Source organism: Neopelma chrysocephalum, unplaced genomic scaffold, assembly GCF_003984885.1.
Source record: "Neopelma chrysocephalum unplaced genomic scaffold, ASM398488v2 Primary Assembly neopelma1_96523, whole genome shotgun sequence".
NCBI lineage: Eukaryota > Metazoa > Chordata > Aves > Passeriformes > Pipridae > Neopelma > Neopelma chrysocephalum.
The window spans coordinates 829586-856761 of NW_020925169.1; the positions used below are offsets into that span (position 1 = coordinate 829586).

The 27176-nt window shown below is 40.5% G+C and overlaps 1 protein-coding gene across 6 annotated transcripts in view; it reads left to right on the plus strand.

Annotated features, from left to right (window-relative positions):
- FAM172A (family with sequence similarity 172 member A) overlaps nucleotides 1–27176 on the plus strand; it is a 283280-nt gene that overhangs the window by 185019 nt on the left and 71085 nt on the right. For all 6 annotated transcript variants that reach the window (XM_027708758.1, XM_027708757.1, XM_027708763.1 and 3 more), the window contains 2 exons: nucleotides 17840–17956; nucleotides 21087–21171. In XM_027708758.1, the coding sequence (XP_027564559.1) occupies nucleotides 17840–17956; nucleotides 21087–21171 (202 nt within the window). The remainder of the gene's footprint in view (nucleotides 1–17839; nucleotides 17957–21086; nucleotides 21172–27176) is intronic.

Below are 27176 nucleotides of genomic sequence, written 5' to 3' on the forward strand. Positions count from 1 at the left end.
ATCCTCCAGTGCTGGCAGTAATCTGCCTAACATGCTTATAGCTTCACCTTTGAAACCTAAGCTGGAAGAGTGTGCTGTGATAAAACCTGTGTACTGCAAGATGTATTCATATCCATGTTTTGCAAGAATGGCTCAGGTGGGATTTACTGCCACTATTTTCACACTTGGTCTTCAACAGCCGAGCTAGCTGGCCTGCAATATGATTCCCTCTGGAAACTGCAGCAAGTGCAGAAAAAGAAAATCCCAGACAATATATTTATGATCCAAAACACAAAATTCTCACCTAGTGATCCATTGTATCGGATGTTTCAGAGACCTGTGGGACATGGAGCAACTGCTGCAGTGTCCCACCAAAAAGCTCAAGCTGTCCCAGCTCGTGCAGGAGCAATGTGTCTCCTTGTTGTAGCACCAGAGTGTTTTGTGGGCTGTTCATAATGTTTGACTCAAGCTTACTTGCACCTGCATCTCTGGCCCTGTTAGCAGGGGAGGGGAAGGAGTAGGTTCTAAAGTTAGCAATACAAGAGGTGAGGTTGAAAGGGACTGCTAGCTTCACAGGGCTGTTTGGTCCAGGAGCACAGGTTTGTAAGCCAAAGCCATTCATTTCAGAAGTTGACACAAAGGTTATAGGGGGGAAAAATAATCTGAAAACATTGACAGCACAGCTGTTGTTAAGCTTGAGAAAGCTTCCTTTCAAGTCTTTCATGAACCTTCACTTCCTTTCCACAGGGAAGGCTGGTTTTGTTCCAGCGCTTAGCTCAGGTCCTCTGCTCAGAGGCAGCACCAGCATATGTTAGGAGTGGGCAGACCCAGGGTGGGTTTGGCAGAGTAAAGTTTGTCTATATTTCAGGGGTTTTTGTGAGTTCAATCACTGGTTTACAAAGAATTTGGTTAAACTAAGATAACCTCCCAACAAAGCATTTTTCCTGGTGTAATGATGCTTCTTTTGAAGTTTAAAAGGACTTTTATATGGCTGTAAGTGCATGCATATAGATTGAACTATATTGTGTTTTGGTACTCTGTGTGTTTCTAAATTGTGTTAAGAACTGATGCACTCCATTGCTACAGCCCCTCCCAAAGCATGTAGAAGCCTTCAAGGTGCTGTGTCTGATGAATGGACTTATTTATTTGAATACTGGATATGCGGTTGGAGTGTCATCTTTACAAGAGGACAGACATGGATACTGAATATCCCAGAGATGGGAGCTGTGAACTGTATTTGGTGTCATGGTCCAGTTATGTGATGACTTTCAACTGATGGTGTGATGCAGCCAGACTGCTTGTGGAAGTGGGTTGCTCATCAGACCCTGCTCTGCCCTGCATAAGCTGTGGTGGTTGTGGTGCTGGTAGTGAAATAAAGACATTGAAAGCTTGTCCTGGTTTGTTTCATCAGTGAAGAGAACTGGAGGAAAAGGAGCAGAAATAAAGCCTGCGGTTGCTTTGTTTCTTGGTGTTGTTTATGAATCTTATGAGATCAGAGGGTCATGGGGAGTATCCTGCTAGTGATGTGTAATGATTTGGAAATAAACACCAGGGGTGGCTCCAGCTGCCTTTGATCTAACTAAATGGCTATTATGTATATTCTACTTAACTTATTTTAAAATTAGGCAAAAGAGCATACAGGAATACTTCTCTGTATGCTAGGTGCTTAAACTTCCAAGTGTGTGTTCACAACCAAACAAAAGGAAAATGGTTCTCTCTCAAGGAGCTTATAATTTGGTAGAGATATATAACACAAAGCAGGCATGAAATGCTGTGGGAAAGAGGGACTGAGTTCCTCCCTTATCTCATGTTTTTAACATTTTAAATTTTCATTGATGAGGGCCAGAATTTGCAGATTTCACTCAGTGTGTTTTGCTTTCCATGATATATCTGAATTCATTTTTTTAAGTGGGACTTCTTAAGTAGGAAATTGTAAGCCCTTAGCTTAAAAAGATGGGCAAGTAGTTGAATCCACAACAGGCCTGTCTTCAAAGTACACTGACCAGAAACTGTGAAGAGTGTGTGCAAAAAGTTTAGCAGACATTGCCTTTGCTTTAGTACAGTGGTGGCTGATTTTCACGGTCCTGTGGCATCCTGACAAGCTCACTGAAGACCTCGTGGTCACAAGACAAGGCAGCCATTTCTTCAAGTCCTACCTGGTGGACCAGAGACATTTACCATAGCAGCACTGCCTGCTTCTTCTGCGGTGAGAGGGGAGGGTTGCCCAGTGCTCTCCATGCCATCCCAGCTTGCCCACTGGTGTGGTCTGGTTTCAGAAGCCAGGCTGGTTTCAGTGTGGCCTGGCTCATAGCTACAGGAAAGTCTGGGTCTGGCAATCTGAGTGCAACCACCAGAGACAGAGTCTGATACAAAACTTTCAAGAGGACTTTTCTGTTTCCTGACAACCTTGAAAATAAATATGCAACACTCTTAACATGCCAATCTCTCTTCAAGGCTTTTGAGCACAAGAGCTTGGGTTATTTCACCAAGGAAGGACTCTGTGTGCTAAATGAGTACACTCCTACTTGGGAAGCTGGGAATATTTGGTGCTTTTGTGCAGCATCCATTGTCCTCACACTCAGGCACAACAGCAAATGACAGCATTAGTTATGCTAAGAAATGACACTCCTTGTTCTTTTGTTACCTGGCATCACTTCATTGAGTGGTGTCATAAGTACTGGAGGGTGATTTGTGGTGTTTGATGAGCAAGCTTGTGCTGAGGGCAATGCAGAGCAAGTAGCACACACCAATCTCCTAGAGGATTACTCAGAAGTAAGTTATGTGAGCAAGCTGATGACCAGGTTGGTGCAAGATCACTAAACAGGCCAGAAGGAGGAACACAGAAAGACTTCATGGCAATGAGACAGCATCCCAGACCCCTGCCACATTTCCATGTCCAAGGGTGCTGTGGTGGAAGTTGTGTGTTGCTGCAGTGCTGTGGCTGACCTGAGGGATAGCAGGTCCATGCCCAGGTCTCTGGAGGGTGGAGGGTCTGGGCTTCCTTTGCCAGTACAGCTGTGACTGATGGCTACTGGCACAGGACATGGACTAGACATTTAATTATGAATGTGTACTGTACTGTCCTCTGAATTGGAAGACCTTTTTCTGAATCATTTGCTTCATTCATTTTTTTCTATTATATAAAACTGTATTTTACATAGTTATATATCTTTTAGGCTAGTTCACAAAACCCTTCAGCATATGAAGGATTTTCTCCTCCATGGAGGCTTCTTAACCTTGCTGCTACTTCCCCATCTCATAAGTGGGTGGAAAACCTTGTTTCATATCTGATGGCATGTCCAATGTCTGATAAAGAGGGCTGATTAAAAAAATTATCCAGTATTTTTTCTTCTGCTTTACTGTTTTTTCAGACTTTGAAGATGTCAGTCATATTGGAGTTGAAACTAGATGTTCTCTAAGGTCCTTTCCAACCCACACTATTCTGCGATTCTATGATATTGTGGTCTGCTTTGTATAATTTGGGCTTCTGCCACATATGCACATACTTTTTTGGTGAAGGAGCATGCAAACAGCAGCAGCATTTTAATGGGAAAGAAGAGGGAATCTGCTGCGCCACTATTTTGGCAGCCTGCAATAACAAATCACAATTTGTCATTCCCTAACCACAAAGAAAGTTAACTCCACAAATTTGTGTGACCTCTGAAGCTTCAGTTTACATACCCTGTTGCTTCAGAGACCTTGTCTGTGGAGAAACTTTTCCTTTTTGAAGTCACTTGGAGTTTGCAAGAGTTGAAGCTGAGGCTTCAAAGGACAGGAAGAATGAGTGTTGTCTTATCCTCTGGCTGAAGTGGAAATCCATCTGTCTGTGTTTAAATAACAAGGGTGTCAGACTTCATGTCCATCTGCGAGATGCTGGGCTTAAGATTCACCTTTTCTCATTTTCTGTTTGTTTTTTGTTTTTTTAAAGTCTGGCCTCCTAATAAAAATTAATACATAGGCTGATATGTTTGTATACATGTATGGTAAAAGTGGAGCAACTTCCTAAATAAATGATGGGTCCACAGCCAACATCTAGAAATCTGTAGAGTATTTGCCCTCTTGATTTTAAACCAGTGCAGTACTCTCTGTTTCTTGTGATATAGAATGAAACAAGGAACCTGACTATTTCCTTGAAAAAAGCACCAGCATGAGATTTGCATAAAGCTGTAATAAAAGTTTTCCATGTACCATTCAAACAGAGGCAATGAAGAAGTAATGCCATTTTACCCTGTTGTATTTGATACTTAACATGTAAAAACAGTTATTTACTTGATTGTTTCACATTCATTTCACTCATATGATTATTCACTTGTAGACTGAGTTCTGGATTTACACATTTATTGAAACATGAGAAAATTACTTCCATAACTTACTTCAGGCCATGTTTTTCATTAGATATGAACCATTACCTTTATAATGGTAAAATATCAAAACAAAACACCAGCCCCTTGTATCATTTAATTTCCAAGCCTTGTCTGTTATTAGTTATGTTACACACTGATTTTCAGTAGCAGTTTATTTCAACTAATTTGTCATCTCAAATATTCAGGGTCAATGTATTTTATTTAACTTTATTTGAGTAAGAAAAATTCCAAGAACCTACTTATTCTAGTTCAAAGCTTTTAGAGGTTTTCACCCCACATGATGCAAAACAGAAACCCAACAAGACAGTCTGAGAGTAAACAACTGGTTTTACTAATCCATTTTATATGCATGTGATGTTTTTAGATACAGTAAAGCTGGCCCACTGTAATTTAGGAGACGTTCAGCTCAAGCAAGTACCTTAGGAAGAAGAACCTGGTGTGCAAAGTGTTTATTTCTGTCCAGCCCTGCTTCCTATTCCATCTGAAATCACTCAAAGAAACAACTGCAGAGAGGCTGACCAAGCTTGAAGCCCTGGGGCTGAAAACAGTGGCAGTTTAGAACCAGACTGGGGAGCAGATGAGTGTCTTTGCCCTGCAGCAGTTGCATCCCTCAGATGGGTGGACCAGATGGCTGAGGTTGGTATCAGCATCAACAACCCAGCTTCTATCTGCTGCCACCCTTCAGCAAAATCTGTACAAGCTGCGAGCTACTGCAGTGAGTCTGACAGACAGCAACTGGAGGAGTCATCATAACTCAGTCATCTGTCTGCGCCCCGAGACCCTGCTCCCCCCTGGTCTGGAGATTCCTACGACTCCTGCCAATAGCAAGAAAACTGGTGGGGTTTGAAAACTTACCAATATTTCTCAGTGGTAGGTCTCAGGCAGCGTTCAGCACCTCGCTCAGGTGTGACAGGGTGCCTCTGATAAAATATCAGTTGGGCATCACTGCTGGGGGTCAACTGTGCACCCACTGCTCTTAAATGTTGCTAACTGTCCTAATGGCTTCACGACCAGGCTGAAAGTCTGGCACCTGACCTACATTTAAACAAGGAAATGTGTTCAAAATGATGGCTTGTGATTTCTCCATACACAGAGCTGACTAGGGCTGTGAAAGTCCTTGTGAAAGCTGAGCTCAGGATAGCAAGCCTAGAGCAAGGGGCTGAGGGCACTCCCAATTTCAAGCAGAGATGTGTTCATGTCATTTAGAGAGGTGATGCAGCCTCCTATGAGAAACCTTCCTGCATGTCTGTTAAAACGATGCTGCTTACACTGATGCATTGTAAATCCAGAGCAACAAAGGTCCTCTGCTGTGCCAGAGTTTTAGGCGTGATCACACACTTGCATCATCTTGAGCTACCCAAATACAGATTAACTGTGAGTACAAAATGAAATAGTTAACTGAACTATGTGGATTGTTCAAGTGTGATTTTCCTGTAGTGTACGTACCCAAGCTACCTTTAAACAACCCAGCTTGAGCATCAGATGCTCCTTAGCGTTAGCTGTGCCAAATACTGCACATCCTGTTTGGGGGAGAGGGACGGGTGGGCCTGTGGGATCCCCGAGCTGGCAGGAGGGTGGGCGGGGCAGTCCCGTTTGGAGGGCCACGGGTGTGTGGTGCGAGATGGGGCCTGTGGTGACACAGTGTGGGGGAGGGCAAGATTAGAGTGAGTAGTGGGTTCTTCTGGGGGTTGGAGGGGTTTAGGCTGGGCTGGGGGTGTGGGAAGTGCCCGAGCCCTGGGTAGGTGCAAGGACCCCTTGTCTGTGTGCCCGCCCCGCCCAGGGGTGTGTCAGGATCGATTACTGTTCCGGCATTGTTGCAGTGAGGGTGGGATGTGCTGGACTTGGCTTGCTTGCAGGTTCTGCCCAGACACAGTTTGTCTTGGAATTATAACATCTTGGAAGGGTGTTTAGGGCAAGGAAATGTCCTTGGGTTTGAGTGTAGGAGGCTAGGGGGAAAAATAGGGAGAGAAAGGCTCATCCAAATCATTTTAGTGGGGAAGAAGCTTGTGTGTCCTTATGAGGTTGCGAGCTGTGCTGGCAGTGGTATATGCCTCCAGTAAGGTCTCCCATACCAGACAGGTCAAAACTGAATGGTCAGATAAAATGTGTCCCTGGGTAGAATGGGCTCGCTAGCCTTCCGGCAGTCATCCTAGGAGAACAACTCTAATTCCAAAACCAGGCAGACAGAGCTCGCTTAGCCCTGTAAGGCCATCCATCCAAGAGAAGGATACTCTAATTAAACCTATGTCCTGAGGACTTCGCTGTCACCATCCAAGCTTGCTAGGCCCTGGCAGATGAACCTTAGGAGTAAAGGGTGGGACCAGTTCTGCACGTACTGTGCCTCACCTAAAAAAAATCCACTGCATAGGCTCAACGGATTTGTAAAGCCCTGTAGCGACAGGCCAGGGATGAAATGGCAGGTGATAAGGTGCACTGGAAGCCACAGTCCCTACCCTGCATGCAGGCGATTCAGGACATTGGTCACTTGAGACTGCCCCCGGAGATGACATTCTTGTTCAGCAACATCCTGAATGACCAAGCAGCCTTTTTCAAGGAAAGCACTGCTTGCTCCGCATGGAGAGGGGCCTAGAAAAGGTGGCCTAACCAAAGCTCATCTCCACCCTTCACCCAGTTGGTTAACCACGGCCAACGGGCATTTTCTGATGTGGTCAAATAAAGATAAAGAGACAAAGGCTGTGGCAGTTTGAGCCACATTAGAAATCTAAAATCCAATTTTCAGGCTTCTCCACCCCCTCCCACAATTTATCCCAACACCACCGAAGAGAAACTTTCAGGCCAGAGGCTTCTATAGGGGAAGGGGGAAGTATATACATTTATTTACACAAATAAATATACTGTACAAACTAGAAGCAACTATATCTATATACTATATATACTAAAGGACACTTCTCTCAGTCCTTTTAAGCCCCTCCCTTTAACTTAGTCCAGGAAGAGCCTTTTCAAAGCTGCTGGGTAACGCAGTCTCTCTCGTGGGAGTGTTCTGAGTCCCTGAACACTCCCTAACCAACCTTCGGCTGTTTCTGGAAGTCCTTCCTTCCTCATGAAGTCCAAAATAGCTTTGAGTCCGTCCTCCTCAGTCTGCGTCATCTCTGCTGTATGATCTCTCTCTCTCAATCTCATACCTCTGCTCATAGGCTACTGTAAGTGTAGTCCAGCTTATCACAGTAGGCGTTGGAATCTTCATTCCTCCGAGTCAGTTTTCAGCTGCCCCCGGTCAGCCTCGCAGGGCAACTCCCAAGCCCTTTGGCACGTCTCCAATTCTTGCCTGGGACTCTTCTCCCTGGCAACTGAGCCTCCTCCTCCGGCCCGTCTCTTGGCTCAGCTTCAATGCTGAGCCTCTCCTCCACTTTCCAGCGGAGGGAAAGGAAAAGCCCCCCTCCACAGCTTAGCTGTAGAAAAGGAGGGGCAGAGAGCTTGGCTGCAAAAGCCTGCCTCTCTCCTCTTACCTCAAGTCAGGTGCTGTGAGTCTCTTCCCTCACTGCACACACTCAAAATGCTGACTCTAACTCTGCTCTGGCTTAGGCAGAGATGGGGGGGCCGCAGGGCTCCCCCCTCCCCCCCCGGAGGGGGGGAAGAAGGAGCCCAGCCACCCCCCAACCTTCCACACCTACACACAGCAGACACCAACAGCTGAAGTGCCAACAGCTTCCGGCGGCTGTGAATATCTGATTTTGAGCAGAAGCGAACAACATGAGTGGTGATTGGCTCTTCAGGGAACACTGCCCTGGCACCCAATCACCTCTGAGCCCCCCTTTTCTCGAGGGGGGGCCAATCTCAAACTATGACAAAGGCATACACCTGCCTTTAAAGGTGTATCCAAATTGACACTCGCATGATGGAACATCAGAACCATGCTTGATACTGCGGATAGTGGTTGTCCTGAGCATTGTTCTGCTCTAATTGCCCATGAACTGTCACGACTTAACGTCAACATTGCTGCTCTCAGTGAAGTTTGTCTCCGTGAGGAAGGCAGCCTTAGAGAATATGATGCCGGTTATACACTCAGATAAACCCAGGACTGAAAGTCATCTTTCAGGAGTTGGCTTCATGATTAAAAACTCTATTGTCTCTAAACTTGAAAATTTGGTGACAGGTCATTCCGATCGTATTATCTCCTTACGCCTCCCACGTTGTCCTCTTTAGTATATATGCCCCAACTCTCCAAGCTGACCCTGCAGAAACAGATAAATTTTACACCGACCTGCACCGCCTTACCCAAAAGGTTCCTGCAGATGATAAGATCATAATCCTTGGTGATTTCCATGCCAGAGTAGGAAAGAACTTGGAAGCCTGGGAAGGAGTATTAGGCAAGTGTGATGTTGGAAACTGCAATGATAATGGATACCTTCTGCTAGAGTTTTGTGCAGAGCAGCAGCTCACCATCACCAACACTGTCTTTCAGCAGAAAGATAGTCTGAAGGCAACCTGGATGCATCCTCGATCCAAGCATTGGCACGTCATTGACTATGTCTTGGTGCGACAGAGAGATGTTCGCGATTTTCATCACACCCGCATGATGCCTAGTGCAGAATGTCAAACAGGTAATCGCCTTGTGCATTGTAAACTTAACTTCCACTTTAAGTTAAACCTAAAAGGGGCAGTATTCCAAGGAGGAGACTCCAAGTTAACAATCTTCAAACAGCTACAGTGAGAGACAGCTTCAAGGTAAATCTTAAAACTAGACTCGAAAGCCATTCTATAGATCTCTCTCCTGAAGCGCTTTGGCAACATATTAAAAATAGCATCCTGCAGTCCTCTGAAGAATCCTTAGGGTTCTCCTTCAAGAAAAACAAGAACTGGTTTGATGAAAACAATCAAGAGATTCAGGAATTGTTGAGGAAGAAGAGAATTGCTCACCAAGCACACCTTGCTCAGCCATCTTGTCACGTAAGAAAAGCAGCTTTCATCTTACATGCAGCAAGCTCCAACAGAAACTTTGTGACATCCAGAACAAGTGGTGGATCAATCTAGCAGAAAAGATCCAATTATGCGCAGATTTGGGTGATTACAGAGGATTCTATGAGGCTTTGAAAGCAGTGTATGGACCTACACACCAGGTTCAAAGCCCTTTACTCAGTGCAGATGGTCAAATGCTTCTCACACATAAAATTTCCATTCTGAATCGATGGTCTGAACACTTTCAGACTCTTTTCAACTGTGTAGTTCAAGACTCAGCAATTCAGTGCATCACACAACAACCGGTGAAGGATGAATTGGATACTGCCCCCACTTTGGGAGAAACGCTTAAGGCCATACAGCAGGTGAAAACTGGCAAGGCAGCTGGGGTTGATGGAATTCCACCTGAAGTCTGGAAGCACAGGGGCCAAGCACTCCATGCTAAATTTCACGAGTTTGTGGTGCGCTGTTGGGAACTAGGCCAACTACCACCAGATCTTCGTGATGCAGTCATCATCGCCTTGTATAAGAAGAAAGGAGATAAATTAGACTGTTCAAATTACCGAGATATTACTCTGCTCTCCATTGCTGGCAAAATCCTGGCAAGAATACTTTTGAACAGATTAATACCCGCTATTGCAGAAGAACTTCTACTTGAAAGCCGATGTAGTTTCAGAGCCAGTAGAGCACCACAGACATGGTATTCATTCTCAGACAACTGCAAGAGAAGTGTAGGGAACAGAACAAAGGACTCTATGTAACTTTTGTTGATTTCACCAAAGCTTTTGATACTGTGAGGAGAAAAGGTCTGTGGCAGATTTTGGAACGTTTAGGATGTCCCCCCAAGTTCCTTAAAATGATCATTTTGCTTCATGAGGATCAGCGCGGCCAAGTCAGATATGGTGATGCACTTTCTGAGCCCTTTCTAATAACCAGTGGTGTGAAACAAGGCTGTGTTCTTGCACCAAATCTATTCACAATCTTTTTCAGCATGATGCTCCAAAGGGCCACGGCAGACCTCGATGAAGAAAACAGTATCTACATCTGAAATTGTACCAGTGGAAGCCTATTGAACCTAAGGCGACTGAAGGCCCATACTAAGACTTTAAATCATCTTGACCGGAAGCTGCTTTTTGCTGATGATGTCGCCCTCATTGCCCACACAGAAGTAGCTCTGCAGCATTTAACATCCTGCTTTGCAGACACTGCTGAGCTTTTTGGGCTGGAAGTCAGATTGAAGAAGACAGAAGTTTTCTACCAACCTGCACCTCAGGAAGTCTTCCATCATCCCCACATCATCATTGGCGAATCAGAGCTCAAATCAGTCCAGCAGTTTAATTACCTGGGAAGTATCATCTCCTCGGATGGTAAGATTGACAAAGAGATAGACAACAGGTTAGCAAAGGCATAAAGAGCTTTCAGAAAACTCCATAAAAGAGTCTGGCGAAAAAAAACACCTGAAGAAAAGTACAAAGATCAGTGTTTACAGAGCCATAGTGCTGTCTACTCTTTTATATGGGTCTGAATCATGGGTCATCTACCGCCACCACTTGTGACTCCTAGAACGCTTCCATCAACACTGTCTCCGCACAATCCTAAACATCCACTGGTCAGATTATGTGACTAATATGTCTGTTCTAGAACAGGCAGCAGTTACGAGTATTGAGGCCATGTTGCTGAGAACACAGCTGCGCTGGGCAGGGCATGTCTCCAGGATGAAGGACCACCGCCTCCCTAAGATTGTGTTCTATGGCAAACTTGCCACTGGCGGGTGCGAGAGAGGAGCCCCGAAGAGGACACTCCCTGAAGCACTCCCTGAAACAAAGCTCAGCTTTGGCCATATTGACCTTCATCACTGGTCTACTCTGGCCTCCAATCAGGAGGTCTGGAGACACACTATCTTTAACGCTACTGCTTCTTTTGAGAACACACGTCAGATCACTCTTGAGGAGAAAAGACGATGCAGAAAGAACCGTGTCTTGCCAGTACCGCCTAAGGAGACTTTCTGCTGTGCCTTTTGCAACCGGACTTGTCTATCTCACATTGGCCTTTTTAGCCATCAGTGCGTTTGCAGCAAGCGTGAGTAGAGTCCTTCTCAAATCTTTGTTCGCAAAGCCTAGCCATGATGATGATGATGATGATGATGATGGCATACCCAACCTACTTTAAACAACCCAGCCTGAGCATCAGATGCTCCTCAGCATTAGCTGTGCCAAATACCACACATGCTAATTTTGGATGCTTCTTGGCAGCTTAAGCAGACCCTTGTGGAGCTCCACATTCCTAAGACCAGACTGGTTTTTATTCCGTATATTAGAGGCAAACCAACAGCTGCCTGCTCCTATCAGCAACATAGGAACGTAACACTTACACTGATTAGGCTTCATGTTCTTTTTCTGGATGAGATACGTAGAAGCTGTTGACCCTTCAAAACTTGATTTTCATGTCAGTGAGATTTCCCCAGTTCAGATCTCCAATTATGGGACAGCAGACTCCTGCTATCAGGAGGTAGTCCCAGCTGGCTGACTCCAGGTAGGCTCAGCTGCTCCAAACCTCCTTTTCTGACCATCAATGCAGTTCTCCAGCAGTGCAAAGGCTAATATGCCAACAACCTTCACTGCTGAAATATCTTGAGATGCAGCAAAAATGGGATTAGCTTTTGTTTGCTTTAGCTGAGCTTTTGATGGGAAGAGATTCACCAAACTCTCTTGTCTAATTTTGGTCTGCAAGAAAATTATCTGCAGAGTGCTAACATTTTGTGTTCCAGATGGTGCAGGGTGCCTCTGCCACCAGATTGGTTTGGTTTGGTCTGTTGTGGGCAAGATGTAGCAGACCCATTCAAAGATTTCTACTGCTGTGGTACCATACCAGTTTATGTTATGTGATGGGCTTTCTGTTGAACTGTTACGCTTCGTTTTTGCTGGACAAATTGTGCGGAGATTTGTGAGGTGAGCCAAAATTCCTACCTGTAGCCCTCTTACACACTTAAATCACCCATGTTTGGGAACTTGGTGTTCTCCACATTATTACGGGTCCTCAAAGGCTTTTCTCTAGTAAGTTGCCTGTCATGACACACTAGGGTCAAGAGAAGTGGAGGAATTGCATGGTTATTTAATTAATAAATAATAATAATTAATAGATAATTATTTAAGGAAGCTGAGTCCTGAGGCTTTTGTATGAGAGAGCCATGCATGTTGTTTACACTGTTCACAATTACCAGCAGAATTTTGCGTACAGGGTTTTTTCAGTTGTCAGGTTTTTTTTATGACACCTACACTTTTTTAATCTTGAGTTATTTTAGATTTAAATATTTTTCTAGTCATGATTAATTTTAAGAACATACAGCCCCAATGTAAAGCGTGCATGGAAATTTTCAGTAGAAGTTCTGCAACAGAAATTGTTTTACAGTGTGAACTTTGATGAGTCCTAGACTCCAGATGCTCTAAAGCAATCTGTTCTAATATGTTCTTATGTTATTATTACTGTTGGAGTGTGGTTTAATGCTGTAGAAAAGTATCAGAGTTGTAGAGGTAAGATCCAATAGATCTTTGAACAAAATATCAGAAAGTACTTGTCTGTAGTTGTTCTGTGATTGTATCTGTGCAGATGTCTTCTTTCACTGTTTAAAAACTATTATGTATCAGAGGCTTTGTCTACTGCAAGCATGGACTTTATCATGTCTGTGAATTCATTTAGGAAAATTTATTGTTGTTGCTAATTGAAAATGAGAACTAGTGGAACTTTGGATTATGTATTATTTTGACTTTGTGCTGTTCAAGTGTAGTTGCTCAGAAATTTTAATCCCTAGTTATAATATTTTATGAGGGCTTGAGGATCTAATTCCCTTTTAAAATGTGCAAAAACATGACATTATTTCAGAAATTCAGGAATTCTATTCGGGAAGCAGTCAAAGGTCTTGGGAATCCCAGACCAACAAACTTGAACTACAGGCATACATAATTACATACTTCCTGGTGAAGAATTTTTCCTAGCTGAGGAGGGGCTCAAGTGCTGCCACTCAGACAGACTAGTTACTTGATATATATGAGACAGTGAAAGGAGGGCTGAAGAGCATGTTGGAAGACCATAGGCACGTAGCAAGCTCCAAGGAGAGCATGTGAAGTTACCAAGAAAGAATCTGCAAGTCTTTTTGAAAGTGCTAAGTAAAAATTGCCCTCTTGCATACCATTTCTGTCATGAGATTTCTTCTCTCTTCCCATCTACCATTGCTTTTACAATATTGCAATGTCCAGCTGATGCTGTTTTGATCCACCAGAATTTCTACCTCAAACTCATTCCACTTTTGGAAATTGCGGAGAATATTTGAAGTTGGGCTTCCAGTTGTTTCCTGTGAAAGGAATTCAGTTTGCAGATGCCAAAACATCTTAAAGTCTCAAACCACTAAGATGGAACTAGAGACGGTGGAGGACTTGCATCAAAATTATATTGCTCCAAGCCAAATGCTTACTGTCAACATGGTTGCTAAAGCTCAGTGCATACCATGTAAACAACATGCCATGACTGAAATTGCAATGGAAGACAGAGTAAGTAGCTGGAAGTTTTTTCAAAAGTTCAAGGGAATTAATATTTGGACGTGTTTTTTGTTCATTTTTCAATCCATTTTTCCTCATTCTTAATTATAAGCAACTCAGAAGAGTAAGTATTCCCCAAATATGAAGTAATGGTTGTTGATTTGATTGTCTGAGCCTGTAAAAATAAAAACCTATAAAAATAAAATAATATTTTAACTTCCTCTTACCTTTACCAGAGTTTTGAATTTTTAACTGTTTTAAATACCTGTCAGAATAGACATAAAGGATATGGAATCAATGCTGCAAGGATTTACTCTGACAGGCCATATACCTAAAGTCTAACTGGGATATTCATAGATTTTTGTGTTTGCAGGATCAGGCTTCTGAGTCTGCTTTTAGCACACTGATGCTTTCATTTGACAAGGGTGTTATGCTATGAAATATATACCAAAGGTATATTTTATCATTTGTGTGAGATATATATACATGCTAAATATACCATGTATGCATTACATGTATGAGGCTGTTTTATATACATACACTACAGATAATAAAAGTATCATCATTTTGTCATTATAAAGTTATGATAACTGTGTAATATAAACTTACAGAGGATTGCTCTCTGACTTTACAGACAGATTAGCAGTAGAATACTTATTAAATTGACCAATAAATGAATAATTATTATGTAATAATTTAAGGAGTGCATTTTTAGGGAATTTCAAGTTCTTGCTTATATAACTATTAGAACTGAATACTTCTGCAACTAGATAATTGACATTTTCCCTTCCAAAGTGAAGGAACAAATTTTCAACCACTGGCATAAAGAAGACTTTCAAAAGGGTGCTTGAGTGCTTTCTTGTTTCAGTGAAAGCACTCTGGTGCTTTCTAGTCTACAACTTGTCCTTCTAAGGGAATGAAATACATAGTGTTGATATATGTTTGATAAGTTACAAAATCAAACTTAAATATCACTGCAAAGAAGGAACGCAAGAGCAAAGGTAAAATGGAAATGCCTAAAAAGAGAAAATGGTTGGGAAATTCTAAAGGACCCAGAGTGGTGTGTTGAGTGATGCAGTAATACATGAGAAGCAATTTACATAACAGAGAAGTGCCAGCTTACCTACTTCTGGCAGTAATGGAATTATTGGAAGGAGTGAATGACAGAGTGAGTGAAGCTGTAAACCATCCAATGAAGGGGTTCAAAGAGAAATGTCTTCTTGCAAAATCTATTCAGCTAAGAATAATTTAAAATTTGAAAATAATTAAATAATTATTTAATTAAATAATTCCCAGGTTGTGAAAAATTCCTGTCTGTGAAATTTACTGATGTACAAAGAGTATAAGGCATAAAATGAACTTCAGACAAAATCTGTAGGCCTTTGTTTCAGAAAAAAACCCTTATTCTGAATAAAAATACCTAATTTTTGTTACTTTTAGTAGCCTGTGGTCTATTAAATATCTTCAGTTTTATTATGTCCACCTCAAAAGACTGTACAGGCTGCATGGAGTACATTAGTCTTGGGAAATGTAAATCTTGCGTCCCATATCATCCTTCCCTTGGAATTTGGAACAACTCTGTAGTTATATCAAATTTGAATGGCAACTGGCTGCTACGTTGTTTTTCAATGTGAATGTATTTTACTCTAACAAATTTATTCTGCTGACTTAATTTTTAAAATTTATATTAATTCAAAACTGGTTTTAGAAAAGATAAGTGTGTTTTAACTGTGAGGTATCCATCCATTGAATCTATAGCATTTGCTGAATATTGAAGCATCTATGGCCAAAAGCACATAGGCTTCTTGTATCTTGCTAGATAAATTATCATCCCTGATAAGAGGGTCTGCTTCTTGAGCTTAACCTGGATCTGTTCTCCTTGATTATTATTATCAGTGAATGTCCTGTTGTAACAGGGAGCTTGAGCTGTTCTGATAGAAGCTAAAGTGTCCTGGGTTTGACATGCTCTGTTGTGACATTTCTGTGTCACTTAAAGATGGACACGTTAGACTAGTTGTTAAAGTGAAGGTTTTAGCCTTGATCCTTTCCCCACTTGATGTATTGTTTTTGTCTCTTTCTTTCTAAGTTGATTCATAAGGGCATGGATGCCTACCAAAACTTATTTCTTCTGGGCTGGATGTAAGGAAATCTGTAACTAAAGCTCAGTTAATCCCTTCGATCCCTCTTTGCTGCTGCATCCGTGAGACCTTATCCTGACCTTAGCACTGTGGCTGAGTTATCAAAAACCATCGCATTGTCAGCCTCAGTCTCTTTGCTGATCTTTATGACGAGAATACCATTCTGCAGGCATCCGCAAAGCTGAATGGCAAGCACCAGGAGCATGTTGGGTATTGCATATTATTTCCTATATACATATATGATCTGAAAAGGAAAGACTGCATGTACCATGTGAAGAAAGAGTAGGAAGAGATGCTGATCAGTGGCTGGCAGTTCTTCCATGTGCTTGGGGAAATTAAGAATAGCAAACCTGAGCTCAGTCTAGAAAGGAAAAGGGGAACTGTACATTTGTTTTTTCTTGGGATTTGAAGAAAAAGGTGATGTTCTTAGATGAACTGGGTGACTAATTTTTGAAACAGAAATGCAGGACACAATAGCTTGAGAAAAAACTGCTTTCCCAAAGCAGAGCATATTTCTTCCCTTTGATGGTCATTAGAAGTGCTTCCAAATACCAGCCCTTCATGGAAGAAGTCATACTAGAATACTATGAGCTGGTGATGACTTTAAGCTTCCCCCTGTAATAATTCCAAGTAATTGGTAGGTACGTGGGCTTCAAGAACAGTGAAATTTTTGCACCTTTGATGTTTAAATCAGTGTTTTGTACAAGACAGTGGAGCCAAAATAGTGTTGGAATACACAGCACTGGAACAGGAGTATTAGTACATACAGTGTATTTTAAAAGCTTACTCAATGTACAGCAGGGTTTAAAGCAAGTTGGTTGTGTATTGCTGACAAGTCTTCTTTTTAGATACAGTCTCTTTCAAAGAACTTATTTTCTGGTAAGAATTTGAAGCCACTCTTATGGCAAGGACATGGAACAGAAGGTTTGGAGGTACAACCTGTGTGCTGATAAGCAGTTACTAGAGCATGAACAAAGAATACCTGGTTTTAGAAATGTTGTGTGTGTTGCATTTATACAAAAAGAAGCTTAAAAAAAACCATTAATACATACGCAGCATAAAGACACTTGTTGTGAAATGCTGGTGTTATAAGTGTAATTTATTATGCTTTCTTTGATCCAATGTTACAAATTAGGGTCACTCATGTCAGGAGATTAAAACCTTTTTGTCTCTCTTTGATATCAGACTATTCTTTTCCAATCCCTTTTATCTTGCAGAGCAGTGCTGAATTCCACAGCATCTCACTAGTTTGCTGGTGTTATTTGCAACAATCATTTAATTGATTTTAGAACTGATATTATTTAGTCATAATGTCATTTACAACAACAGAGGCTCTTTAATATCCTAAAAATACTGAGAGGCTTAGGAGTTAGCTGGGTAAGCATATGTATAAGAGAGACCACAAAGAATTTTGGGACCGTGGTGTGAGTGCAAGATAGCCAAATTGGATAGAAAAAGAAAAAAAAAACCAAGTCAAAGTAAGATTCTACATCAGAAAAACTACAGCAATCTACTGAAAATTAGTAGATGATAGTCATGAGTAGCTTACAGTGAACCACAGGTACCAGCTTCCCTGAAGCACTGAAATAGGAACTTGGAGAAGCTTGTAAAAGGTGTCCTCAGGGAATCTTCCATTTTTTCACTATGATGCCTTTAATCCTAGAATTGTCAAGCCACATGGAAAATAATAGGACTGAATAGTTCAGTCAGTTAAAAGTTAGTATTATTTCTTTTATCAAAAATATTAGGTGTTTCTGGAACTGTTAGGATTTGTATAAACTTTAAAATAAGTGAAGTCAAGTACTGATTCTGTATTGCTCTTTCTTTTTTTAATTTAAGATCATTATCTCTGACTAAGCAGACTCTATTCAATAGAAAGAATGAATTTTAATCCAGTTTTTTTTAACAGATGATTCAACGAGAGGCAGAAGTAAAAAATAAGGTAACTGCTGTGGCGTTGACAGACTCTGTTCACAATGTGTGGCATCAAGAAGTTGGAAAAACTATTCGAGAGTGGATGAGAGAGGTAAGGCCTATGTTTTTTTGAAGAGTTAGAGTATATACATCTGTATATGGCTCACTAAACATGTCCGTTTCTGTTGACCTTTTCTGGTTTTTTGGATGTGAAAGACAGCACATTACAGGACTGAGGAAATCATGTATCCATACCAGCCCCTAAAATAACCAAGATTAAAGCCATTTCTGAATTTCAAAGTGAGCAGTCAAAATAATAAGAGCTAAGTCCAGTTTTCTTCCTGCTGCGTGACAATATAGAGACATACTAAGGAGGTCTGTGCAGTGCCTGATATCTGGAGAAAAGTCCTGGGTGCACTCTGTGCTCCTGGCTTGATCTGGCCATGGTGGAAAAGCCCCTCTAAGCTCTTCGTGACTCAGTTTGATGATTTGCACAGCTGGCAAAGTATCCTTTCTCTCCGCAGTTTTATGATATGTAATTAGTTCTATAGTGCTCTGAAGGTTTCATACTGAAGTATGGGGTACTGACATTTTAAAAATCATATTTTTTAAAGCAAGAGCAACTAAACTACTCTTTATGAGTCTTGTCCACACCAGGTCAGGCTCATCTCTGTTTTTCTACATTCTCATGGCAGAACACTAAAATAATAGGTGCACGGAGCAAATTTAAACTAGTTGCATCCTGAACTTTCTGTTAGACTTGACTTTTTCTCATGGATTTACTGAAACTTTGTGTATAGAGTGCCTATTCCTGACTTAACCTTAAAGTTGTATAGGCCATGACTGATGGGAATAGCGAATCACCTGGGATACAACCTGACAGCTCTGACTTAAATGTTAAAAATATAAAGAATAGTAATCCCTACAGGCTTTACCAGAGAAATCCCCATTTTCTTTATGGGAAATCAAAACCTTAAAATATGTGTTATGTAGTAAAACTGAAATTTTAAATCCTGTAATTTGAATCTGACATCTCCATTTTTCTTTAAGCATTTAGTCTGAATAAGACAAGTGCATTACCTTTAATTTCATTTGCAGAAAGTAGATGTTAAAGAATATGTTAAATGATTAATGGCCTAAAAAGTGGATGAAGTGTCATAACTTACATTAGCATTAAAAATCTCCTATAAGAAAGAAGAATTTTACATATGTGAAATGTGGCTGAGTGGTATTAAGACTAGCGTATCACCTGGATATCTCTTACTTTAATCAGGTTTAAGGTTACTGGTAAAATGAATAACAATTAAAATATACACCTAATCGCTGCCTGTCTGTAGGGCTAATTGCTGTCATTGAAAGAATGAATTGTTAAAAAAGTAATTCTTCATTGGAGCTATCTCTCCTGTATCATTGCAGGCCTATTTTTAGTACCTATAGAAGTCATGATTTTTGAATTTATTAGAAGCTGTGATGCATGATAAAACAAATCATCCATTTACATATCTTGACACTGCTTTCGAGAATACTTATTTCTTACAGGCAAGTGTCACATTGTATATAAAAGCTAGTTAATTGTGTGCTAATCTTCTGTATTATCTCCAGCTCTCTGATGTAATGTTCTATCAGTAGTTAATTTTACTTATTTCAAATTATTGTAATACTTCATAAAAATTCTACTTCTTTTTTAATTTCTACCATCTTACATTTGCAATTTCACATTCAGCTGTTAATTAAAATTATACATGCAAATTGTAAAAATGTGTAATGCTTTCCTACTTTAAACCTGAAAACCTCTGTGAAATACTTCCATTTTAACCATTTTTTTACTAAAAAAGTTATATTACTGAATAGTGTGTTTGGGTTTTTTTTGTTGTTGTTGAGTTCAATAGTTTCATTGATCTACTGTTTCTTACAAAAATCTGCCATGCTTTGTGAACTTCACTTTCTAATCTCATACAGCAACCCTTCCTTTATGTTGTTCCTGCTCTCCCTGGTCCCAGAACAGTAGGGTTGCCTTGACAAATCTATTCAAAAGCCATTCCTTGCCCTTTATTGGTGGGGACTGAAGCCTTTGAAATTCTCTTCTCACTGCAACACAGCTGACATCTTCTTCCAGACAGAATGAATTAAGGAAATACAATAAGACACTTGATCTACCAGTCAAGGATCTTTCCACAGTGAGGACGGACTCCATGGTGCACAACTAGGGCAGCAAGCATCTAGAAATACACAATACATGCTTGTTTACCAGAATAGAAGTCGTCCATTTTTACTATCATGATTGATGGTATGATTTTTTAGAAATCTGTCTGAAAATTTATTGGGTCTTTCCAAAAAGTTGTGCAGGTTTTTTCCTTTCTCTCTTAATGAAGTTAATCAGGTTTTCATAAAGGGAAAATTCAGATTTGAAACAGGGAAAGCCACGTAGGTCTTGTTGTTCAGCTAATCTTATTAAAAATGTAGTTACTTTAAAATTAAATCTTCAGTTCTGTAGATTTGATGTAGTTTCAGCATATTTTATTAAAAGCATATTATTTAATACTTTAGTTCATAGCCTACTCTGAATAGATATCATCTGGAGGAAAACATTTACAAAATTCATGGCAAATTCATCCTACTCAGAGGTTCAGGAATGAAAGGTAAATGTAAATGCTTCCTGAATATAAGTCCCCAAAGACCGGTATTTGCCTTTTTAAATGTTCATGCACAATTCATCTCAGTTATATTTCCAATTATTTGAATATTAATCTGCTATCTTGAAGGCTTCTCTTCAGTTAGTTTGCTGATTATACAAACATTCTTTCCATGGTGTACTCCATCAAAACACCTGGAAAATTTCTGATTCCTTAATATTGGCAAGCGAGCAGGCTCAGTGTTTATATCAACACCTATTTAAAAGCTGCAGAAAGGAAAAGCTTAAAGTGTGTGGTGGATGATTCAGGCACTAATTGGTCCAAGCACCTCCTCAAGTCTATTAGCACTCAGAGTAGCACTTAGAGACATGCTATTTAAGCACATTACAAATCTCCTGAATTATGGTCTTACTCTTTCCTTATTTGGTATGAAACTATAGTCGTTCATTGATAGTAAACGTGAATAAACTGGTGTAGTGTACTTTGCAGTCCCGCTTGGACTGCTGTGTAAATTAGAGTATTTTGATGTAATCATTGTCCTTACAACGTCTGTATTTATTTTTGCTCTGAGTTTCTGGCTTACCCCAAAATTGCTGCCTACTCTTACAGAACTGCTGTAACTGGGTGTCCAGCTCCGAGCCCCTGGACACTTCAGTGGAGTCCATGCTGCCAGATTGCCCCCGTGTCTCTGCAGGTACGTCCATTTGTTTTTGGTAAGCCAGTGTATGTCTTTGTGCTCAGGAGCAACTTTTTTATTTAAAAATGCATTTGGTTATGACTGCATTTTAACCCTGCATTTGTGTCTCACCTAAAAAATCCATTGCGCAGGCTGGAAAGGTAAAAGACCTTTCCCCAAATCTTCGTTCGCGAAGATGGGCCATTACTCAACCCAAGATATGGTTGGAAGCATATGACTGCTACTATTTTATGCAGCCCACTGTTTTTTGGGGTTTTTTTGCTTTGTGTGGGATTTAACTTCTCTTGTCTATTTGTTGCTTGAATTTTTTTACTCTTCCTTTCTCTTTATCTTTAAGTAGTTGGTGACATTATATGTAGAGCCTAAGGAAAATAATAGCAATGCCAAAAACTGGGAAATTTATCCTTGTAAAAATATCTAACTCTATGTAGACAACAAGGTTTTAAAGAAGTATATAAATGAAAGTTACAGCTAAGTTAAACAAGATGCTTTCCTTTATGCTGATCAGCATAAGTCTAGTTTACATAGCAAATTATTTACAGCATCCAAGAATGTTGATGTGAGTTTCCATTGTTTTGGAAATACTCAGCTATGCTTTTTCAGTAATGAATCATAAATCATAAGAAGCACATGAAATAATTCAGAGAGACTTTAGTTAAAGTGTAATAATTCCAGAAAGTAGGCACAGTTGTCAATGTGAAAGGAAAATCTCCAATCTCTGTAGGAAAGTAATCTAAAATACATAAAGCTGTTACTGAACTTTCATGTTTGATTATCAGATTTTCTGAAAGCCATAGGTAGCATATTTCTGTAGAATATAAAATCAAGTTCAAAGGAAGACACAATCTATACAATATTAATTTAAAAGCTGGAACGATATATTTGACCTTGCTCTGTGGGATGCAGTTGTTCATTTGACAAGTTAGTTTCATATCTGTCTGCATTTGCGAGGTTGTTAATGAGATCTAACCTTGCAGATAAAACTTAGTTTACTGCAGGATATTTTTAAGGCTTAGAAAATTTCGTGGTACTTTGTTGGAGAGCTCACAACAACCAGATATTTTAATCATATTTCTGCTATGGGTTGGGATCTAACCATGCAGATCATCAGCTCTGTACAGATGCATGCAATCTGACACTGCTCTTGGAAAGTGATACATTACTTAAATTTTCATAGATTCAATGTTAATTTACCAACTTTTTTCTCCTTTAGGGGAGATTACTGTAGTTTGAAGGAAAAATATTGCTCAGGAGTGGAATTCTTTAAAACCAGATTAACTTCCAACCTCTGACATCTGTTTTGCTGTTGTGAAAGACTGTATGCTATAGAGGTTATTTTAGTCAGGTAAATAGGGGCTTGGATAGCAACCAGTCAGTATTTGCTGTTTGCTGGCCTGCACTGAAAATCCTCCATCTTAGCATCTCTTCTTTTTCTTTGTATTCATCCTATGAATAAATAATCTAAAATGTATCCTATAAAAGAAATTCCTGGTGTACTTAAAAAGCAGACTGTTCCTTTAATAGGGTGTGAATAAGTCTTGACTTCTATTGAGGATGGGTCACATTGGCCATAATGTTTCTACACCACTTAATGAACTCCCAAGCTACACTGAAGTGTCAGAAGAATTAATTTAAGTGGTGTAGGATTTCAGCCAGTAAAAGCTGGCTATTTGTTTTTAGTGCATATAAGCAGTGCTGCTAGATTAAGATCACTAATGTTTTAGAAGTTCTCAAGAGAAATTTTGCGTAATGATTTCATGTAAGCTAACTATTTCCAAGCTGGTTCTTTGTAACATAAAACCAGTTTAAAATAGTATAACTTGATGTGACTGCTGCTGAATTATCAGTTTGCTCACATGTTTTTGCTTATATTTCTTATATTCATGTCTTATATGAACAACTGTAAGACATTTACAGAGGACCAAGTGAACAATTCATACAGTGTGTTTATATAGGTAACAATCTAAACCTGTATTAAGGTAATCCGTAACAAATTTATGAAATGCTGCTAGATGTAGGAGCATTATTGTTTAATGTGAGAGATTTTAATTTGCTCCTTTCCTGAGAATTGCAGTACTGGAACAGCCCACACTCAAATCCTGGCAGCATTGCCCTTGGTATTTCAACAAATGACATCAAGAGCAGTAAGAGCAATGACAGGAGATCCTTAAAAATAAACCCTGTGCAGTAGGAAGATTCACTTCTCTGCTTGGAACTCCATCTTTTATCTCTGCACTGAAAAGTAAGTTCAGTAATAACTGCCTCTTGGTCACATCTCATGAGCCAGCTTTTCCAAAAAGGTCTGATATTCAGCTAATCAGCATATTGGAATTTACAGGTAGTCCTAGTTTGAGCAATACCTACTGCAGATTATCTCACAGCCTATTGCTTGCATGTCCCTTAAAATCACTGGAGAGATATAAATGACCATTGAACAGGAAAAATTACTTGTATTTCCAGATAGAGTTGCTAAAGCTTTTGATTAAAGCATTATTAAGTAATTAAAAAGTTTGCTATAAGTTATTCATATCTTAGTTACAAAAACGAATCTGTTCTTGTGGCAAGAGGTCCTGTGAGGGTCCCGCCTTAATGGTCTTTCCTCCACATCTCAAGGAACTGGTTGCATGCTGGTGTCAGTTTAATGTTTTCCAACATCTTGTTGGCAACATGGACATGGGATTGAGTGCACCCTCAGCAAGTTTGCCAACAACACCAAAGCTGTGTATTGCACTCGGTGATCTGGAAGGAAGGAATGTCATGCAGAGGGATCTTGAGTGGTGGGCCTGTAGAAGATATGGACCCTGAAAAAGTTCAAAAAGGCCAAGTAAGTGCAAGGTCCCACACATGGCTCAGAGCAATCCCAAGCACAAACACAGGCTGGGTAGATAATAAATTGGGAGCAGCTCTTAGGAGAATGATTTGCAGGTATTAGTTGACAAGAAATTCAGTATGACCCACCAATGTGTGCTTCCAGTCCAGAATGACAACCATATCCTGGACTGCATCAAAAGAAGCATGACCAGCAGGTCGAGGTTGTTGATTCTGTCCCTCTACACGGCTCTCATGAGATCTTATGTGGAGCGCTGTATCCAGCTCTAGGTTGCTCAGCACAAGATAGATGTAGACCTGTTGTAACAAGTTCAGAACAGGCAACAAAGATGCTCACAGTGCTACAGCACCTCTACTATGGAGTCAGACTGAGAGAGTTGTTCAGCCTGGAGAAGAGAAGGCTCCAGGGAGACCTTGGAGCACCTTTCAGTACCTAAACCTGCTGCAAGAGAGCTGGAGAGGGGCTTTTGACAAGGGCATGGAGTGATAGGACAACAGAGGAACGGCTTCAAACTGCCAAAGGGCAGATTTAGATTACAAAAGACAGGAAAGAAATTCTTCCCTGTGAGGGTGATGAGGCACTTGCACAGTTTGCTGAGAGAAGTTGTGTATGCCCCACCCCTGTAAGTGTTCAAGGCCAAGTTGGATGGGGCTTTGAGCTACCTGGTCCAGTGGAAGTTTGCTCAGATGACATGGGGTTTGGAATATTCAAGGTCCCTATCTCTTACCCTCTTCACTTCAGCCCTAATTAAGGACCTTTGTTAGACTTGACATCATCTTCTGCATCAGTCTTAATCCACCTTCCTAATGGAAACAAACCAGAAGACCTTTGTTCTGTCTCAGAGGAGATGGATCCATCTAAGCAAATATAGGGTGAAGAAAGATGAAGACTTCAAAATCTGTCTGTACATTAAAAATCATCACATAAAATGGAGTAGGGGTTGAAGTGTTACTGGTTAGGAGACTGGACATCAACTTGGAATTTGACATAGACACTGGAAGAGGTGTTTTAATGACAGGTTTATCATGCTATTGCTAACCATAGTTGTAGTTCATGCTGTGTCTCTGAGACCTTACAACATTTCTCCTAATTCTAGAACAGGAGATCCACAAGCCCTTGGAAAGCCATCCTACTGGAGCAGCTACTGGGTGGGAGTAGTGGAAAGTGAGGATGGGAGAAAACAGATCCATGGATCTGTGTCCATCTCTAATGTTGTTCAGAAAATTAAATTACTTTGATTTCAGGATAGTGACCTGAACCCCAGGAAAGGTATTGTGGTAAATTTTGCCAGAAAAACATGACCTTTGTTTTCCTGAATCCAGTTTGGATTCCTTAGCCCGTGTGTTTCTGCCAGGTAAGCTTGTTACTTAGGAGAGAAGATTAAACTTCACAGTGTTTCGCCGAAGTGGATATGCACCAACACTAATTTAAAGTAATCAAATGAAGTTATTGTAACATTAATAAAATGAAGTGCCTAAACAAATATTTTTAAAGCCTTCCTAGTTGACTCCCAAAATCACTAGTTATTAACAGTTGCAGGCAATGTAGTTAAAACATTGTGAAATAAGGAAATGACAGCATCAAAAGACAAACAAGATTGCACAATGGAATGAAAACACTGACAGTAATCGAGAAAAGTTCTATTTGCAGAAGAGCCTAGACTTGAATATATGTGTGTGTAATAAGGAAAAAAGTGCAAAAATTAACTCATTTAGCTGAATAAAGTAGCCTTGAGCTGGTAGAAATAAAACAAACAATTTTGGGGGACAGGTATGACCTTGCCAGTGGTGCTCTTAAGTGAGTCTTCACATAGTATTTCCTGGTATCCAACATCAAGCTTGACTCTGTATTGTATATCAAACATTTGATTTTATTTAGATAAACAAAGCACAATTTTTTTTTTTTTATTTTGACTTCAGAGATTATCATTTATATAATTTCTAACAGAGTACTTCAGAGTTTGGGGGGTTACACATAAATAAATAGAAGGGAAAAAAAGGCTTTTGTTCAAGCCAGGCCACCTGGATCCAGCAGTCCAGCACTATGTCCAACGTTTTCCAAGGTCCATTGCATGTCAGTAAAGAAACCGTGCTAATGGTAATTAATATTCATGTAAGGTTGTGGAGTTTTTGTTGGTATAGTTGCCTAAGTTCCAAAAGACTGCACAGAATTCTGCCATAATCATGTGGTGTGTAATCATACATGAGTGAGTATGGAGTGAAGATAGTGGTAGTTGTCCAAGCTCAGATAAGACAGTCACTTTGTGTGTGTAAGCACCAGAAGGAGGTCCTTCATGTTGCAGAAAGTGGTTGTTTACTTGCCTTGCCTTTTCAAATCCTTCTGCCTGGAAAAGGGGAAGAGGGCCTGGTGGTTGTTTCTGACAAAGCTTGTCCCAGCAAGGACCAGGGTTGTCATCCATTAAGCCTTTTGGTAAAAACACAGCCAAAATCACTTCTGTGTTAGTTGAGCAACAGTATGTACTTTAAAGCTCGGGGGTTCGTTTTAGAGCTTTTCCTGTGTGTGCATATGAAACGTGATTCAAAACAAATGAAAGATGAGATTATTCGGTGCTCACTGAAAAACAAAGAAAAGCATGTTACCTGCTGAATTTGAGTTCTTGGCATTGCTTGCTTTAATATCAAGAATATGGTACTAAACAGTCCCCTCGAAACTACTGCTTTGTGCTACGTAATAGAATAGCATCAATAATACTTCCATGGGGCTACAGTAAATTTAAGTAAAATTACTATGGACTCTTAGATCTGCTTAGAAGCACTGATCCAAGAAATGAAGTGCATCACTTGGACAGCAAGCCTTTCACTGGAAGAGCAACTATGCAGCCTGTGGCCCCACACACCAGTGCACTGACTCATGAGGTAGAGGCCTTGTTGCAAAGTTTGTGTTGATACCAAGGAAACCATTAATTACACATTAGATTATGGAGGTGGTATTTTTCTGTTGGCTTTGCCTAACAGGTGACTCCTGCCTGCTGTTTTAAGATTTCAGTTGTGTATTTCCATAGAAAAGCCTTGTCTATCTGCAGATGTACCTTATGCTGAGCAGATCCTGGGGTTCAAACAGGAGGATCTCTGGTGGGGTTAAATGGGCTCTCCAACACCACAGGGTTTCTGTGCAGAGGTAATTGCATCAATGAGGCTTGTGACAACTGTAG